This window comes from Gambusia affinis, linkage group LG02 (assembly GCF_019740435.1).
Source record: "Gambusia affinis linkage group LG02, SWU_Gaff_1.0, whole genome shotgun sequence".
In the NCBI taxonomy this organism is placed as follows: domain Eukaryota; kingdom Metazoa; phylum Chordata; class Actinopteri; order Cyprinodontiformes; family Poeciliidae; genus Gambusia; species Gambusia affinis.
Window position 1 is genome coordinate 32,770,003 of NC_057869.1, and position 19,901 is coordinate 32,789,903.

General features: G+C 35.8%; 1 protein-coding gene across 5 annotated transcripts; it reads left to right on the top strand.

The window, feature by feature from the left end:
* The first annotated feature begins 204 nt into the window (after positions 1-204).
* On the top strand, positions 205-19,610 carry mtfmt (mitochondrial methionyl-tRNA formyltransferase). 5 transcript variants are annotated; one of them, XM_044139347.1, is made up of 11 exons: positions 205-291; positions 7,030-7,126; positions 7,221-7,351; positions 10,664-10,861; positions 11,515-11,637; positions 11,967-12,069; positions 12,152-12,227; positions 15,144-15,235; positions 15,321-15,393; positions 16,013-16,083; positions 19,249-19,610. In XM_044139347.1, exons 2-11 carry the CDS (start codon positions 7,124-7,126, stop codon positions 19,438-19,440), a joined length of 1,062 nt encoding a protein of 353 aa, XP_043995282.1. In that variant the 5' UTR covers positions 205-291; positions 7,030-7,123; the 3' UTR covers positions 19,441-19,610. The 5 variants fall into 5 exon arrangements, with proteins under 5 accessions (XP_043995282.1, XP_043995273.1, XP_043995258.1 ...); XM_044139323.1 differs by lacking the exon at positions 205-291 and adding an exon at positions 4,128-4,177; XM_044139329.1 differs by lacking the exon at positions 205-291 and adding an exon at positions 4,159-4,202.
* Positions 19,611-19,901: the final 291 nt, after the last annotated feature.

Here is a 19,901-nt window from a genome sequence, read left to right on the forward strand (position 1 = left end):
TGCGAGGCCTCGTTTGTTGCCAGTCACGTGGTTTTCAGCAAGACGACACAAGCCTCGAAGCGGGGCTTCATTGACACGCCCCCTTATTACTCGGTACAAGCCTCGAAGCCTGGCTTCAGATAGACCGTCACTATTATCCAGTGCTACCGGTGCTGAGCGTTGGATTTTGCTCTGCTGTGCTGCCTGGTTTTGGATTGTATTTTGGAGATTTTCACCATTAAACATTTTCATTTGCACCTTCATCTGGGTCTAGCATCTGCCTCACAACCTCATATACCGGACTTCATGACAGTGAGTGGAAATCCAATATTAAATAATGGAGAAATAACAGTAGTTATTGACAGAGAAAAGGCAAAAATGTTGGTAAATACTTTTGTTAAAATTCATAATTCTGAAAATATTAGTGAAGAAGGGAAAAAGGAAGAGAAAAGACAATTTTAGAGAACAGGGATTTATTACAGCAAATGGAAGATACGAATGATCCATTGAATATGTTGTTTACAATAACAGAACTGAACAGGGCACTTACAAAATGTAAGTTATCAGCTCCAGGAAAAGATCAAATTTGTTATGTTATGGTTAGTAATTTAAGTGACTCTTCTAAAAATATTTTATTAGAAAAGTAGGGAAAAGGATTAGTGACAGAGTTTCAGTGTATACAGGAGAAATGCTTGCTTTGCTTTTAGCAGTTCAATGGGTGGAAGAGGTCAGACCATTAAAATCTATCATTTGTTCAGATTCTAGTTCTTCATTAGTCAGTTTGTAAAATAATCAGTCAGAAAGTAGACCAGATATATTAATGGAAATACAACAAACGCTTTACAGAATCAATATGATGGGTTAACAGTAAATTTTGTATGGGCTCCAGCACATCAAGGGATTAAGGGAAATGAAATAGCAGACAGGATGGCTAAGGAGAGTACCAACCTGGTAAGGATAGATATTAATGTTAGTTTTAGTATAACAGAAATAAAGGGTATAATTAAACAGAAAATAAAAGAGAGGTGGCAAAAGTTATGGGTAGAGGAAAAGAAAGGAAGGTGGTTTTATAAAATCCAAAAGAGAATTGGACAAATGAGAAGAACGGAAAGAAACAGAAGAGAAGAAATCATTATTTTACAACTTAGAATTTGACTTTTTCTGATGTAATGGTGTTTGTTTTTCCAAATAAAGTTAAAATTAATTCTATTAATCTGTTTTATGAGCTTTGGAGGGACGGCTAAGGAATATGCAGGATACGTCAGCCTGGATAAGGATTCAGTTTTTATTAATAATGTTCTACCAAACAACGTCAAGTCTCTTTGAAGCCAATTATTTAAGGTTTCGCCACATTTATCAATGTTGTCTTGTAAATTTTTTCTAACGCTGGTAGCTTTACATTTAGAAATCCACATGCCTGAGTTCTTAATTTCATTTTTAACTGGAATATTGGAAATTGAAGAATCAGAACAGATATGGATACTCATAGTTTCACATTTATTCATATTTAGCTGCAGCCCTGAGGCTTGAGAGAACAACTTTATTTCCTTTAGAGCTAGAGACATTTATTCTTTGTTTTTTAGGAAGAGGGTTGTGTCATCTGCGAATTGGCTAATGATTATTTTCTGGTCATTTATTTCCAAACCTTCAATATTAGAGTTTTTAATTGTTATTGCTAGTAGTCATGTGACTAAAATAAATAAGAGAGGCGAGATACGGCAACCTTGTCTGATTCCTCTTTCTACTTTGAATCTGGTGTATGAGCCCTGTGACACAGACACACGGCTGTTAATATTGGTGTTTAACATGGTAATCATATTAAGAAAACTATTTCCAAATCCAAAATGTCTCCATGTGTTAACAATAACTTGATGTTCCACAGAATTAAATTTGTTGTGGAAATCTAAAAACAACATAAAGCTTTCCTCTCTTATTAAGTGACTATAATCAATAAGGTCCAGAACCAGGTGGATGTTGTTATGGATGGATCTGCTTTTTAGAAAACCAGATTGTGTTTGACTAATTATTTTAGGCAAACCAGTTTTTAACCTCACTGCCAAAATCTTTAAGATCTTGTAGTCTGTGTTCAATAGCGTGATAGGCCTTAAATTATTTACATTTTTCTTATCTTTACCAGGTTTTGGGATTAGTTTGATTATGCCTTGTTTCACAGTTTCCATGAGTTCCTTTCTACTAACACATTGTTCTACAGCCTGAAACAACAAAAGTTTTAAATCCTCCCAGAAATGTTTATAAAGGTTAGCTGTGAGTCCGTCTGGACCAGGAGCGCGATCAGACGCCATATTTCTTATAGCAATGTCAAATTCAGAGATTCTTAGCTCTTCATCACAGATTTCCTTAAAGTTTTCATCAATAACAGAAACTAGATTACTTATTTTATCAAAAAAGGATGAAGTAATTCTCTCTGTATGTGAAGATTTATAAAGATTACGATAGAAATTAAATACTTCTTTTGTTATTCTATTAGTCTCAGAACATTCCACTCCATCAATAATAAGACTATTAATAGCATTATATTCCTGTCTATGTTTTTCTAAGTTACAAAAGAAAGCACTATTTTTTTCTCTTTCTTCGATCCACCTGGCTCTGGACCTTACATAAGCACCTTTTACCTTACTTATGTAAAGCTCATCTAATTTAGAATGCAATTTATTTATTGTTTCTTTATCCTTATCAGTCCAACTTAATTTTCTGTAAAGTGACATAAGATCTTTAATCACTATTGTCTCTTCTGTTTTTTTTTCTGTGTAATTCTTGACCAGATGTTATTGAAAACTTTCTAATACTGTATTTCAAGTACAGTATTCCCATTTGAGAATTGGTGTTTCAATAGAATTGTCATTTGATATATTTAGAATAAGTTCTTTAATAAATTGACAAAACTCCAAGTTTGTAAGAAGGTTTGAATTAAATTTCCAGTAATGATTGGGTTTAGAACTTCTATCTAGTTTTTGTAGTTTTAAATTAATAATGCAGTGATCACTTAAAGGACAGTTTGCTATCTCTGTTTCTTTAATGCACTCTAGGGCTGCAGCCAATAATCAATGTGTGATCTACTTTGACCATTAGGTTTGTGCCAGGTGAACTGTTTGACTCCACTGTGTAGCGTTCTCCAGACGTCCATCCATTTCATGCTACTAACAAATTCTTTAACAATAGGATTTGGAGTTTCTTTTGCCAGCAGTGAAGGCCAACGATCCATATATTCATCTGGAGCCAAGTTGAAATCCCCTCCAACTACGTTGTTACGATATGATCAGTAGGAAAATTAGCATTAAACTCTGCAATAACCATTGTTATCTGATGTAGCAGATTCCTGTTGTATTGATCATTTGTTATATTCATAAATGTTTAACAAAATTATTCGGACATTATCAACTTCTAAAACACAGGCTACCCAATGTCCATCCTTATCTGCTTTTTCACTCAAAATCTTACCGGGACACCTGAAAAAGCAGATGGCGACTCCAACGGATCGATTTGTCCCATGACTGAAGAGAATTTTATCTCCCCATTGCTGCGACCAGAACTTCACGTCAGATGCATCAGAATGAGTTTCCTGTAAAACGGTGCAATGTGCTTGTTGTCCTTTATAAAACAAAACCAAACGGGCCCCTGAAGCCTGCAGCTTTGCCTTCTATTTTTGTCTTTTCAATTTTTGGCTGCAGAACTTGTCTTGCTTTCTAATCTTCTGCTGTCAAATCTTCAGAGAAGCAAACTCCTTTTAGTTTTAGTTCTCCTCCAGATGTCGTCTTTCAAGGCTCGTCTCACAAACAGAATGATGATCTGTCTGTCCCTGTTATTCATCCTAATTTTAAGGCAATTTTGCACAGAAGCGCCACCACTTCATCACAGATGTTCTCATTAGACTTTTCTTTTTTTCCTTTTATGCAGAGGAATAACCGCCTTTTATATCTTTTATATCACTGAGGACCTAGATTGGAATGAATGAAGGTGAATTTTAATGGCAAATCCATAAATACAAAAGTCCAAAATCCAGGCAGCACAACAAGAGCGGAAGGTTAAAGCTCATCTGCTGTTGGCAAATAGTGATGGCCCATCTGAAGCCAAGCATCGAGTAAAAAGGGGGCGTGTCAGATGAAGCCCTGCTTTGATGCTTGTGTCGTCTTGCTGAAAACCACATGACAGGCAACAAACGATGCCTCGCATTGCATGGGTCATGTGACTGCTTCACTTTGCATGTCGGTTTTCAAAAAAGTGTCATGAGCCATTCTATCTTCATGGCATGGGTTATTGTATTTGATCGGGCATCAGATGAGTAGAGGCCAACATAAAAGGAACCATTTATAGTTCATGTGTATTAATCATTTTGATAACGGCACTCATCAAAATGTAATGTTTGTTACCGGTTTTCTCAATTGTTGATTATGGTATATTTTATGACTTCATATTTGTGTTTTTTATTATACAAAACACTTTGAAACTGCATTGTTGCTGAAATGTACTACATAAATAAACTTGACTGAAATGGAGCCAGCAAGAAGAAGAAATCTGACATCTGGAAAAACTTTGAGATGACCGCTCACAAGAATCTTAAATAAAAATAATGAACCCATTCACCTACAAAATTCTCACCTTCTTGAAATTGTTCTGCAAAGATATATATTAGTCTTTCACAGCAGAAACAGACTTAAAGCTGTTGGAAGAGTAAACTTCTGGCCTGATGGGTAAAAATTTAAGGGATCAGATCAGAGAGCCAATAGAAATCCAAGAAAAAGAGAATTTTTGAAGAATTTTAGTTTTTCCAGAGGCAAATCTCAAAGAATACTGTCCAACCCAACAAACACTGTACTCTGAATACACTAAAACAAATGTCTATTGTCAAATCAGTTGATGACAAAAGAAAACAGTCACCAGGATTGGCTACAAATAGTTTTAATAACTAAAAATGTTTAGTTAAAAAGGATTTAATTGACTCTCCTGTTACTAAACATAAGTTTGACTAAAAAATTTTTGTTTGTTTCTAAATTTACTATTGGCATTTGTCAAATGGCAAATAACCATGGAGCAATTTTAGATTTAATTACAATTTTACAGCATGCTATATTATTTATCCTCAAATAATCTGCATAGAAATTCCCCTCCCATCCAAAACTCCTAATGTTATGAACATTCTCTGAATACTTGTTTAGTAGGGTGATTTTCCTCATGCCCTTGTAACTTTAACCAATGCTTTGCTGACAGTTTCATCCGCCTTAAGTCCAGTGGCATTTCTCTAGTAATCACCTGAAGAACAGGAATTGGAGATGTTCTAAAAGCACTGCAACATATCCTCAGCGCTTTAGCTTGGATTCTATCTAAATCTGTTAATAAGGAATTAGCAGCTGACTTATAAACAATACATCCGTAGTCCAACACAGAACGAATTAAAACATCATACATTCTTTTCAAAGATGTGCTTGATACCCCCCAATCATTCCCTGACAAACATCTCAAAATATTAATACCTTTTACACATTTATCAATAATCTTCTGCATGTGTATCTGAAATGATACATATAAAGAAGTATGTATACCCCTAGGTACCTTACGATATTTACCGGCTTCAATTTTTGCCCATAATAAATCTAAAGTAATATCGAATAATTTTCGATTTTATTCCTCTCAATCCTTTATTTTGCTATAAAAATGTTCTAAAAGATTCTGCAGGGTATCTAGGTTCTTTACTGCTTGTTTGAGACACAAATGGCTCACTGGTGTCATAGAACCAGCTCTCAGTGTCGCTGCTGTCCGACACCTCCTTCCTCTCTACTACCAGCTTACTGGCCTGCACAGCAGCCACCACATTTGTCCTTTTGCTTGTATACAGTGTACAGTATAACAACATTGTAGGTGGCAAACTAAAGCCATATACTGTAAATATGTTTACGTTACCTGTGATGTAATCATAAAACATAAAGTAAGACAACAGCTTAATGAAGGCCAGATATTAAATAATTTAAATAAAGCTTATCTTAATCTTCAACTAAATAAAACTGACAAAACAAAACTTCCACAGGTAGGACGTAGTGAAGTCTGTGAGAGGGGTTCCAGATGAATTGGCCAGCTTAAAATAAATCACTCTTTACTGTTATTTGCTGTGATGTATTTGTGAATAAGTAATACTCACTTATTGTCTGTAAACATAAAGAATACAGACAGCATTAGATTGTAGCTATGGTCAAACTATCAATGATTCTTTGCACTTTTACAAGGTGCAAAGAATTAGATAAAATAACTTTCTAATTATTTTATCTCTGCTGAAAAGCATTAAATAAAATGTAATAGCTTTGTCATTCTCAATACATGAATGGTAAAGTTTGATATAAATATGGTCTGTGTTACAATTCAGGCATTTATAGGGCCCTGAATGTTTGAGGCCTACCAGCAGCCTACCTACTGAGTTTTCTTTGGCTGGATATCTTAGTCTTATGATTCTAGATCTCAGTGGTGCTAAGAAGGCAAAATATATATTTTTTCCAAATCAGTTTAAAAACTGATTTGTAAAAATAAACTTTAACTAAAACTTCAGGTGTGTGTCTTTGATGAATTTTTGGTGAAAACAGGCTTGTTTTTCATTCAGTTGTTATAGAATCCAGAAATCTTACTCAAATAAAAGTAGCAATACTTCATAATAAAATAATTCAAGTAAAAGTAAAAAGGACAGCATAGGAAAAATACTCCTAAAAGTAGTTTTAAAAAAAAGTTACTCAAGGAAATGTAATTGAGTACATTTATGATAACTGTTTATCGTGGCTTAGTTTAATTTTATGAGAGCTTTAATTTCTTGACTTGTGGTCCTTGACATATAGATTCAACTGTTAAGAAAATAAACCACCAAACCCACAAAGCATGATACGTTTTAAAACTTAATCAATGAACATTGGTTCATTGATTCGAAGGCTAAGCAAATTACCTTCACTGTCTGCAAACCAAAGAATTTATTCATACATTAGAAGAATTGCATGCTTGTGACATCCTGTAGGCGGCGATAATACAATAATATCTGGATGTTTACCACCCGAATAGGAGGAAGAAGGAGCCTCCTAAAAGACATGGCGCTGCTTTGCTCAGACCGGGGATAATAAGGACAGATTCTGAGCAGGACCGGCAAGTTGGATACATGGTGTGCGGAAAAAAACTGTTTTACCATGTGGATGAACAGAAAGACTGATAGAATTTTCCTGAAAACCCTCAACTATGTTTTGAATGTCCTGAAGTTCATCCCCAGCACCAATGTCCGCACGCAGTTTACCTGTAAAGCAGGACCACCAAGGGTGTCCTGGAGGCTCCTGTTCTTCGGTACTGACCAGTTTGCTGTGGAGTCTCTCAAACTACTGAATCTTTGCAGGTACCGGAAGTCTCGATGTTCTACACTGATTCTGTTCCTGGTTACCTTGAGCTGGTTATTGCGAACTTGCAGTTTTCACGACCTCTCTAGTGTTGTGAGTCAAACGTTTTGCTCTTTGTGCAACAAACAGGTTCGTTTTTACCAGTTTCGAGTCCCGACCATGAACCCCTTAAGTTTTACCTTTGAAATAATGAGATTTGTAAGAAGTTTTAACAAGATTTAATGAGAAGAATTATCAAATGTGTTACAATCATACAGTAGGAACAGATACAGAGTGACATTCACCGTCGCAGCGCGGGGCCAAACTTAGCACACGTTAAGGATGACACCAAGTGAGGCAAAGACTAGCGCGTATTTAGCTTTTATTCTTCTCTGCAGTCTCTACCCTCCCAAGGTAATCTAATCAGTTTCAGTCTGTTTATGGAAGACTAGCGGCAGTCGTACATAAACATGGCTATGTAAACTGTGGCGTGTGCGTGTCAGCAGATTAAGAAGAGACTTAAAGAGATGGAAGAAAAGATAAAATCCTCAACACTAGGATTTCCATCCATCCATTCATCCATTTTCTGTTCACCCTTGTCCCTTAGAGGGTTCGGGAGTGTTACTGGTTCCTCTCCAGCTAACGTTCCGGGCGAGAGGCGGGGTCACCCTGGACAGGTCGCCAGTCTGTCGCACACTAGGGTTTCTTTTCTCACAGACAACAAAGTTAGTAAAGAACTAAAGAACAAGTTTGAATACAGAATAAAGCAGAGAAAGGGTTAGTTAATCTGAAACATCCTCGATTTTCCCCAGAGACTCAGATAATAATCTAAAGTTTAAGTTTATCAGTCTCAGTTCAGAGTTTACCGAAATCCACATGCAATAATTCTTGAGATTAGGGACAAAAATTGTTCTCTGGATAAAGCACAGAATTTGAATAAAAATGTACACAAAATATAATTGCTTCAAATAATTAACTAAGTTAACCTAGGTAATGTCAACACAACAATGTATGTTTTCATGGTGTTAGCTGAATATTTTTTATTTTAACCTATGTAGTAGGTGGATGGTGTCTGTAGAAGCCCTGGTCCAGGAGCAGAACTCAAAACATTGTAATAGTTTAAAACAGTTATAGAAGTACTAAAATAATATATTATGACAATTAAGTACAAATATTAAAATAATTTATTTTACTGTATACGACGGCTTCAACAGCAGGAATATGCTGTTGACGGCTAAGGAATATGCAGGATACGTCAGCCTGGATAAGGATTCAGTTTTTATTAATAATGTTCTACCAAACAACGTCAAGTCTCTTTGAAGCCAATTATTTAAGGTTTCGCCACATTTATCAATGTTGTCTTGTAAATTTTTTCTAACGCTGGTAGCTTTACATTTAGAAATCCACATGCCTGAGTTCTTAATTTCATTTTTAACTGGAATATTGGAAATTGAAGAATCAGAACAGATATGGATACTCATAGTTTCACATTTATTCATATTTAGCTGCAGCCCTGAGGCTTGAGAGAACAACTTTATTTCCTTTAGAGCTAGAGACATTTATTCTTTGTTTTTTAGGAAGAGGGTTGTATCATCTGCGAATTGGCTAATGATTATTTTCTGGTCATTTATTTCCAAACCTTCAATATTAGAGTTTTTAATTGTTATTGCTAGTAGTCATGTGACTAAAATAAATAAGAGAGGCGAGATACGGCAACCTTGTCTGATTCCTCTTTCTACTTTGAATCTGGTGTATGAGCCCTGTGACACAGACACACGGCTGTTAATATTGGTGTTTAACATGGTAATCATATTAAGAAAACTATTTCCAAATCCAAAATGTCTCCATGTGTTAACAATAACTTGATGTTCCACAGAATTAAATTTGTTGTGGAAATCTAAAAACAACATAAAGCTTTCCTCTCTTATTAAGTGACTATAATCAATAAGGTCCAGAACCAGGTGGATGTTGTTATGGATGGATCTGCTTTTTAGAAAGCCAGATTGTGTTTGACTAATTATTTTAGGCAAACCAGTTTTTAACCTCACTGCCAAAATCTTTAAGATCTTGTAGTCTGTGTTCAACAGCTTATGTTATTCTTTAGGTTTTTCTTCCATTTTATTCCTAAGTTGCTTGTTACAACCTCTCCATATTGTGTCAACATCATAAATGATAATTTACAAAATTTTAATGACATTTAAAAAAAAAAAAATATTAATTTTGGTACAATATGGCCTCCTTCAGAATAACATAACATAAATTCAGGGAGTTTGGCATCTTGTCAACTCCGTCAGATGTCAACACTATCAGAGTTTTTAATTGACAGTGTGACTCTTTCAGTGATAGTGTTTACAAATCTCACTTAAATGTGCAGTTAATTGATTTTAATGTATTTTACATAAATGGAGTGCATCAAGTGTTTCTTTTTACTCACTGGTTCGTCACCACTGTCACTTCTGTGTCAATTCCGTCAAATGGACTTTTTGTTATTTTTAGTTTAAAATAATATTTCTTTTGTATCTTTAGAAATATTTGTCTATAAAACTGAGTAAAAATATCACTAATAAATATTTTATAAAAATAATTTATTTTTGTCAGATGGTGTTGACAAAGTTCTGAGTCAGGTCCATAAAAATGTTAATTTAAAAAAAAATAAAAATGCTACTGGGAGCCTGCACCTTATCATCTTCACATTTCCAAAACATTATTTGTCATATTTTAATACATAAGCTTGATAAATAATTACTTATTTCTTTTGAAAATGTAAGTCCATTTTGTTCATAATCTCAAGAATCACTGCATTTATGATTAGTTTTCTTCAGCATGCTGCATATGAATAAATCAGGAGCAACCTTTATCCTGTAGATTGTGTAGTTAAACATTCGATTAGTTCAAGAAAAGCATTTCACTTGTTATATTTAATACCAAGACTCGGTAAAAAAAATTTAAAACTGCAAAAAAAAAAAAAGTTACGCAAAAACTTTTTTTTACGTTTTTGTGAGGGTGAGCTTTAGGAATTTGACAAATGGAAACTGAGATCTCTTTTCTATTTGGTTTTGTTAAATTAGACTCATCTGCGACAGACTGGCCACCTGTCCAGGGCCTGACCTGCCCTCTTCAGTCAGATGAAGATGTAGTGCATATCTTAAGAAACAATACCCTGCCCAATCCCATGTTCAGATCTTTTTGCTCTATGACAGCTTTTGCTCTACAATAAAACATGCACTATCTCAATTTTATTTTAAGCTCGTTGGAATACAGTAAAATAAATCAATTTCAACTAATGTAAAGTTCAAATACTCCTGTTATGTGCCTTTAATCTTTTTTCTCAGGAATTCAAATGAAGGGATCGTGGAGAAGCTTGAGGTTGTTACATTGCCTGGTGATCTGCCTGTGAAGAGATTTGCTCAACAGAACCAGCTGGCACTCCACAACTGGCCCCCTCACATTGTAGAGGGACAGTTTGATGTTGGAGTGGTTGTATCTTTTGGCCGTTTACTCCATCGTGGACTCATTGTCAAGTTTCCCTTGTCAGTATTTAGCATTAGTATCGAGTATTCATGATTAACCATGTTTGAGCCCATCTACCAATGTTTTTTAGCCTGAAAGAGGCATACTGTGGAACTTCTCACAGCATGACTGTACTGACATTACCTATTAATAAAAGAAAGAAAAAAGAAGTGCCCCTGTAGGTACCTCAATATACCCTAAAAGGCATTATGTAGTTTTCAGGAACATATTGTCATTTTATAGCACAATCAGGTACATTAAAATCAGTTGTTATAAAAAATATTATGTATTAAACATAACTTGACTATGCAATTTGATGCCTTGAAATTGGTTTCTATCTGTGTCTACTCTCTGACATGGCGCCTTCAGCATGTCATTGCTACAATGTGACTCCCTTAAACCATTAACAATCATTCTTACAAGCTTTGGACTGTGAAGTAGTTTGTATGATAAACTCAACAGATGCACAGTTCCACCATGTGTTTCCAAATTGCATTAATAATCCTGAAGGGAAATTAAATGTTGTCGTAACTCATACTAATTTAAAAGAATACGAAATGACAAAGGGGCAAACAGTACTTTTTATCATTATGTCATGTTGTCAGATGATATTGTAAGACATGTTGTGAAATATTAATTTCTTTTTTCTTTTCTGCATGCTATTTTGATTCAGTGGGATTTTGAATGTTCACCCGAGTCTGCTTCCAAGGTGGAGAGGTCCAGCACCTGTGTTCCACACTGTCATGCATGGTGACACTGTGACAGGAGTCACAGTCATCCAGATACGTCCCGACAAGTAAACCAAAGGAAAACCTTTTTAGTTATGTCCCAAATTACATTTGCAGACTAAAAACTGCAGTTCTTGGGTAAATTAAATGTTAGGTTTTGTAGTTGGTCCTAACATCAGTTTTCTCAAAACAACTGCTTTTTCCTACCGACTTCCCACATATGTTGGATGCAGTAAATCAAAAGTACTCCATTATATCTTGTAAAAAGAGAAGCCAACAAGTTTCAGAAGCATGTGGTATCGTCATCATCCCGTGAAAACCCTTACAAATAAGCAGCCAGCAGTCAAAAGTAATTGTAATTGCTAAAGGATCTAACACAAATGTATTAATCTTTAAGGTTTGATGTTGGGCCCATTCTAAACCAGGAGATCCATCAAGTTCCAAAAAACTGTACTGCTGAAGATCTTGGAGCTGCCCTGGCCACCAAAGGAGCACATCTTGTAAGTTGATGCAGCATGTATGCATGCAGTCATTTTTCTTAACAAAAATATTGACATCGTAGTTCTACTTGGTATCTTTCAGTTGCTTGATACATTGATGAAGCTTCCTGAAAAAATTGCAAATAAACGGGAGCAGGAACCGAAGGGTGTAACATTTGGTATGTGTATCTACACTCAATGGACACTGTCGAATATATAGTTGTTGTAAAAAGTGTAAACACACAGTAAAATCGCAGTGCTGTGATGTAAAAGATGAGACAATAATAAATCATTTAATTTCTTTTACAGCTATATATATATATATATATATATATATATATATATATATATATATATATATATATATATATATGACCCACAACCTGTGCATTTTAACTAAAATATCAACCAGTTTAAACTGGAAGAAAAATTTTATAAATGAGACCCCTGGACTCAAAGTTGCTGACATGCCACTTTGAGTTAAGTCAAAGAGGCTCAAAATGTCTCTTTGAGTCAATAGTCTTGTGATTCGGTTCTGTTGGAGCAGGTGTGTGTCAAAACGTTGCAGGATACTGACCTTGAGGATTGGAGTTGCAGGCCTCTCTGGTAACTGCATCTATTAGTTCTAAAAGGTATAGATTGAGGAATTGGTGTATTTTGCTGTGAAAAATGTCAAGATCTATGATGCCAAATTAGCTTTGTTCAAACAAATTTATTGCCAGAAATTCCACAGAATAAATGAAATCTCTTGTAAAATGTTCAGTTCTGTTCAGCTGTTTTATAATACAAATTTAGCACCAATTTAAAACGAATGTAATCCCAGGGCAGCAGTGTGCACTACAGAAACAAATGACCCTGAAGAAGCTTAGATGTAATACATTGGTTAGAAGTTTTTACCAGAATTGCCATGTTAAGTAAAGCCCAGTTCACACTACATGAGTTTAGAATTGTCGGCCGATTTTCTAAACCTGAGGGCCCAAACACTGGCCGACCAAAATTGTTCGATTGTGCAGTGTATAGTGTTCAGCCAGCCACACAGCAAGAGCAACACATCACACACGAACTGGTTTCTCACTGACATTCAGGTTCCAGACTGAAAATACAGGAAAAGCCCACTGTAACACACGTGAATTTATAGTAAACAAACATGGCCGACAATGTAGAAGCAATGGCGACAGTTTGTGAGCTTATTTTAAAGATAAAATATGTAACAAAAAGAAAAGGCGTTGGATAAAAGCGTGGAGAAGGGGCACGCGGCGGCTCTATTTTTATTAAGTTACATTTTCTTTGTCTATACCATTTGTGTGTTTAGATTATTTTCTGTTCTGTCGGTTTTTTTAAGCTTAATCAGTTGATTAGCATTTGCTATTTTAATGTTCACAATTACATTGAGAACAGTATGCACAAAATAATGGCTACAAGTCCAGTTAAATAATTTTAAAACCAGGCATTAATCAATGTTTTACGAGTGACAATTACATTCTGTAAGCGTCACGACCTGACTGAAATGAATAACCTTATTGTTATAACCTATTTATGTTACGTTAACAATGAACAGCTGAAAAATTTCCGGAATCAACCGCGGTAGCAATTTTGCTCCAACTCCTCTCCTCGTCATTTCTGGGGGTATTCTTTGCACAAAATGTTGAATAAACATTAATGTTGTTTCCACAAATCATCTCTAATGTCTGCTGGACTCTGGGTTGCAGCACGTTGGCTGTTTGGGGTTCCTCTGCGTGCTTTCTGATTGGCTACCTGTCACATTCAACAAACTGCGTTCTCACTACCAGTCAGGAAAAACCCCACACGCTGCGATAATCCAACATGTTGAATATGTCAGATTTCAAATGGGAGCGGTCCCAACGTTCTACCGACTGGACCCAATCAGTTGTACCACACCACACACTGCAGGATGATCAGTTGTGATTATCACAAGCGACAATCTTAGAATGCAGAACGTTCTAAGATTGTCGTAAGGGGGAAATCGGTGCAAAAAATTGTGTAGCGTGAACTGGGCTTAAAGCTTTTTATTATCTTTTTTTTTTGTGGGCTGTAGTGTCCCTTATATGACAGTAGACTGACAGGAAGGGGGGAAGGAGAGGGGAAAATACATGCGGCATGGGTCCGGGAATCGAACCCGCGACGGCCGCATCAAGGACTCAAGGCCTCCAAATGTGGGTTGCGCTATCCCCTACGCCACCAAAGCATGCCCTTAAAGCTTTTTAAATTCTTTTCACATCAACAATAGCATTTAAGTGTAATGTTTTTGTTTTTTTTTCCTTTTTGCTACAATTTTTCTTGGACATCTTTACTAAATACAAGAAGCCATTTGCATCCCAAGAACTCTTTGAAAGGCAATGTCCAGTTCATATTCAGGTAATTACAATCCAGTAAATTTTAGTACTATTCCTTCACATAGTCAGATTAAGATATAAGTGCATACAGTAGAATTCAAAATTAACAAGTTTAACTGACTGAAATTGTAGAAAGCCTTAAGGATTCCCAAAGATGGAATCCTTAATATTTTGAAGCCTCTAGCTTCTGGTATTTTTTTCCACTTTCCCATAGCTAGAGCCTGGCTCTGACAATATCAATCATGTGTTTCAGGTAGTTCAAGTAATCACAAATATACATTCTGAAACAGCAGTTCATTCAATTTTCAATTCAGTTTATTTAAATAGCAGCAATTCACAACTAGGCACTTTACAGAAACTATTTCAATTCAATCACACATACATTCCAATTGATCCTAGTTATAAATCAGTACAATGCAATATTAATTGTTCAAAAAAGTTTCTATCTAAGGAAACCCAACAGATTGCAGTAAGTCATTGATTTCCAGCATTCTCCCCTCCTGGACAATGATGCAGCAACAATCACTTGAGTTGTCTTTGATTTCACACAGGTCTCTCATATCAAGCACACATGTATTATAAGTGGAGCCATCACTCCAGTTTCAATGTTAAAGGTGGAAACTTTATTACTGTCTCATTTTATTACATCACAAAAACCTATCATGAACAGGTGTGTGTATAGTTTTTATATCCACTGAACTAGGTTTCCTTTGTGATAAAGATTGTACTTGACTCTTACAGCTCCAAAAATCAATAGATCTATGAGTTGGATTAATTGGGAAGAACAAACCTGTGACCAAATTGCTTGTTTGTGTCGTGCCATTGGATCCCGGGTAAGAAAATAAGAAATGTATTATTTGAGTGCATTTAATGGGGCACCATTAAATTTTGTTACAATGATGCTTTTTTTCTCTTCAGATCCCTTTAAGGACGATGTGGATGGGAGAAACTATAAAACTTTTGGATTTTGTTGGAAAATGTTATACTTCAGGTCATTTATACCATATGATTGTTTTTGACTAAATCCCTTTTCATAAGATGTCTGATCTGAAGCAAAATTGCCTAGTAACAATTTACCATTTTTTCCGGACTATAGAGCGCACCTCACTATAAGCCCCACCCACAAAGTTTTTATAATAACTCCAACATACATACATATATAAGCCACACCGGGCTATAAGCTGCTGGTATCTCCACTGCTCTTGGTTTTCCACAAGGGCGCAGCAGAAGGCTGTGTCGTTAATAAATCTGCTATTAGGGACGAAGCCCTGCCTCTCCAATGCCGAATCATGGATTAATTCATGCGTAGCTAACATGCAGCGGCTATCGATCTGTACTGCCAGATCGATAGCCTTCTACTTAAAAGTGGCATAATATGAACTTCTTTATGTGATTTCCGTGACGAGGGAGGGGTATGAGTTTGAAAACATTTCTCCGTTGTCCCTGCTGCTAGCATGTGCTTGTTCTAAATGAAAATCAGCACTTTCTTCTTCAATTTTAAATTTTGACTCCCAATGATTCACTTTCTGCTTTTTGGATTTTGTGGATGTGAATTGGGAGTGATTGTAAATTACTGCCGTTTTGACGTGTAATTTTCATTTGTCACACAGATGAAAGGAATCAAAAACCTGGCTCAGTATACTATGATAAGGATTCCAATACTTTGGCTGTCTGTTGTAAGGTATGTTTACATTTATTATACTTCTACTGCTTTATTTGTTGTCTAACTATTCTAAAGTCACATCTTGAAAATATTTCTTTGTTCCGTGAATTATGAATCTTCTTATATTCATATTGTAGCAGAAAAATGAAAGATTGTGACTTTACTGATGAACAGAGACGATTTATTGGAATTAAACCATGAGTTTCACAGTAAAAACTGCATGCACAAACAAAATAAGACAGTGTAAGCTACAAACCATGCTCTTACAACCGTAACGTTTGAAAACTAAAAATAACGTTCACCACTAAAAATATCAAGAAATTCAAAAACTATACCTAATTTGATTACAGTACAGTAAAGCAAATTCACAATTCCAACCAATCAGTAATAGAAATATTCGTTTATAAAATAAACATACTTTGTGCCTCTATCAAGGGGGCGTCTAATAACCAGATACAGTTTCATAACACTGTTGTTACTTGTCTTCCGTTCTGTATGTTGCCAAGCTGCCGATCCAAAAGCGGAAGCTCTCTCATCAAAATAAAAGCATCAAATCAAAAACCGGAAGTCAACCGGTTGTTGACGACAACAAACCCCAAAAGGGAATATAACAAATAAGGAGCTTAACCTGGGGTTATTTACACATATGTTTGGTAATTGTTTTCAGATGATTCCTAAGTGTCCCAAAAAACAATATAATGTCAACCAAAAATTCAGAAAAAAGGGTACAACAATTATTAAACAGATTTGAATGTTGATCAATTTACTTTGATAAACATTTACTAACCTTTTTTGTTTGTTTGGGGTAGTACAATTTATTATACTTAAGTTAGAATAAATGCAACAAAAAGTTTCTTTTTTTGACTTGGATTGTTTAATACAACATGACAGTTACATTTTTTTAGTAATCTTAGTGTTCCCGTATCTTCTGAGCAAGTTTGGCATTGTTGTTTTCAGTATAATTTTTTTCCTGTCCATGCAGTCACAAAGGGTTTCTGTTTTCTGTGGTTGAAAATCTTCACTTTTTTGTTAAGGTTTGCTTCATTTTATATAGATACAAATGTAACGATTCCTCAAATGATTTGTGTACCACGATTCTAAAATACTTTGAGGCAAATTATCTGCCTTGAAGCTTTGTTCATTTATATTTTACTATTTACCGTAAAATATAAATGAACAGCTTGTTCCAGCCGGGTGATTATTAATGTTGTGCAACGCTTTCACTTCTGCCTATGAGTTGTTGACAATTGCTCATTTCTAGCAGCAATAACTTTCAATTTTCAAATTCATTCTGATTTCAATTTTGATTGATGATAATGTCTGGATTTTTATTGTTTTTCTGGGGACCAATAGGCATCTTTAAAATAACTGATGTGATGCATGGAATACACAAGCCTAGGCCTGTCACAATAAATTAATCGTACGATAAATTAAAACTATCGACGTCATTTTAATTATCGGCTCTGTCGTCTCTTCCACCCTTTTTCTCTTTCTGTTGATGACGCAGAATGAAAAAAAAGCTAAACTCCGCTGCTCTCCACTGACCCACCCTTCCTCATTTCCTCAGTGTAATGTCCAGTTCACACTACACCATCTTAGAGCTGTCGGCCGATTGTCGGCTCATTTTCAAAACCTCAGAGATCACACATTAGCCGACAGAAATCCTAGGTAGAACGGTTCGATCCGGTTCCATCCTGCTGTGTGGTGTCCAACAATGGGCACAAAATAATGGCTACAAGTTCAGTTAACTCATTTTAAAACCAGGCATTAATCAATGCTTTACTACAATCTACCTGCAGTGCATGTGGCTCTAGTGTCAGCGTAACGTCCTGAATGAATGAAAATCATTAGAACCTATTCATGTCACGTTAACAAAGAACAGCTGAAAAGTTACCGGGTTCATCAACTGGTACCAATTTGGCTCCAACTCCTCCCCTCATCATTTCTATATTCTTTACACCAAATGTTTTATAAACATTAATGTTGTTTCCACATATCATCTCCAATGTCCGCTGGACTTCGGGTTGCTCCGTTTCAGCTGTTTGGGATTCCCCTCTGTAATTTCCCTTCAGAAAGCAGGAGGAGAATCCGGCTTTCTGATTGGCTACCTGTCACATTCAACAAACCCCTGATTTAGATCGGAGCGCCACAACGATCTACCGTAACACACCACACACTACAGGATGATCGGTTATGAAACCACAAGAGACAATCTTAGAACATCAACGTTCTCAGATTGTCTTAAGGATAAAATGTAGGAGTGAACTAACGTGTAGTGTGAACTATTGCATCAGGTAGTCGATGTTCCATCTTCTCTATTTAAATCTAATGATTACTGAAGGACAATATGGTTTACCGACTTCATAATCTGAACTCTTTTGGTTGAATCCAGTATTTATTTACACTTTGGTGTTTTTATTCAAGTACATTTTTATTAATGGAGACTGAGAATCCATTTTATTTTTGTTTTTTGTTTTTTATTTGATTACAGAATAATCGACAGATTACTTGATTACTAAAGTAATTGTTGACAACAACCCTAACTGTCACATCCTGTTTAGTGGCGAAAGTTTGGTGAGGATTTACAGTAGGCTTAGGATTAGGGTGACCAGACGTCCTCTTTTTCCCGGACATGTCCTACTTTTCAGACCTAAAAAAATGTCCGGGGGGAATTTAAAAATCGTTAGGGATTTTGGTCAACTGCCTCAAAACACATTACATAGCTTACAGTACATTGTGATTACATTGCCACTCCGTTCCACTACTCCATTCCAGGTTTCTTTGTATGGCAAAGCGCATGTGTGTCCGCCGGTTCTACCCACCCCCCCGCCAACAAAAAAAGAAGTGTCCTCCTTTTCAGAAACCCAAATCTGGTCACCCTACTTAGGATCACTTAATGTTCGGTTATCAGTAGGGGTGCACCGATTGCAGTTTTCTGCTGATTGCCGATTACCAGTACTGATCTTTTAAAAAGCTTCACCTGCCGATTCAGATTTTGGCCAATACCAATTTCTTCTGTCTGAAATGTTGCTCAATAACGTGTAGTGTGAACTATTGCATCAGGTAGTCGATATATATATATATAGTACTACTATAGAAAACATGAATTTCATGACTCAATGTGTTGTGATGAATAAAACTACAGCTGTTTATAATTCAACATATATTTGTTTTATTTTTCAGGATGGTTGGGTGGCCTTTAGGACAGTTCTTCTAAACAAACGACTGACAGCAGCTGACTTCCATAATGGTTACTTGAATCAGACAGTCAAAAAGAACACTTCTAGTAAACCTGCTGAAGGACAGTTTGTCAGTAGAAAAGGAAGAACAGAAGAGCTTCAGACAAATACTTGGAGAGGTCAAAAGAAACAATAAAGGAAGCAGTGATTTTGGAGGGGAGCGCGATCTCCACCTGGTTTAGACAGCACTCTGATACCACCCCCCAAAAAAACATTTTTATCCTGTGATTTAATATTTTTCTAAAATGTGAATGTGATATGTATTCTGAATGCAAAAATAATCTATAATAAAAAATGTATTGTGAATACGGTTATGAATTAACAAAATAAACGGTGGGAAATGCTGAGGAGCCTACCAGCTACTTTCACATTGTTTCAATGGTAGAGCTGGATGATTGGTAATATAGGCAACGGGCAGAAAACTAATTCTGTGAAGTTATTTACCCAATTTTGACTTTTTCTGATAACTTATCTAAAAACACATTCCTTGGCATTACCATGCAGGAGAACTAGCAGCTAGGTTGACAACCTGCTGCAAACCAAATAAGGGCATGGATTAGACAATATTCAGAAACCCTCTATATTATGCAGCATTTT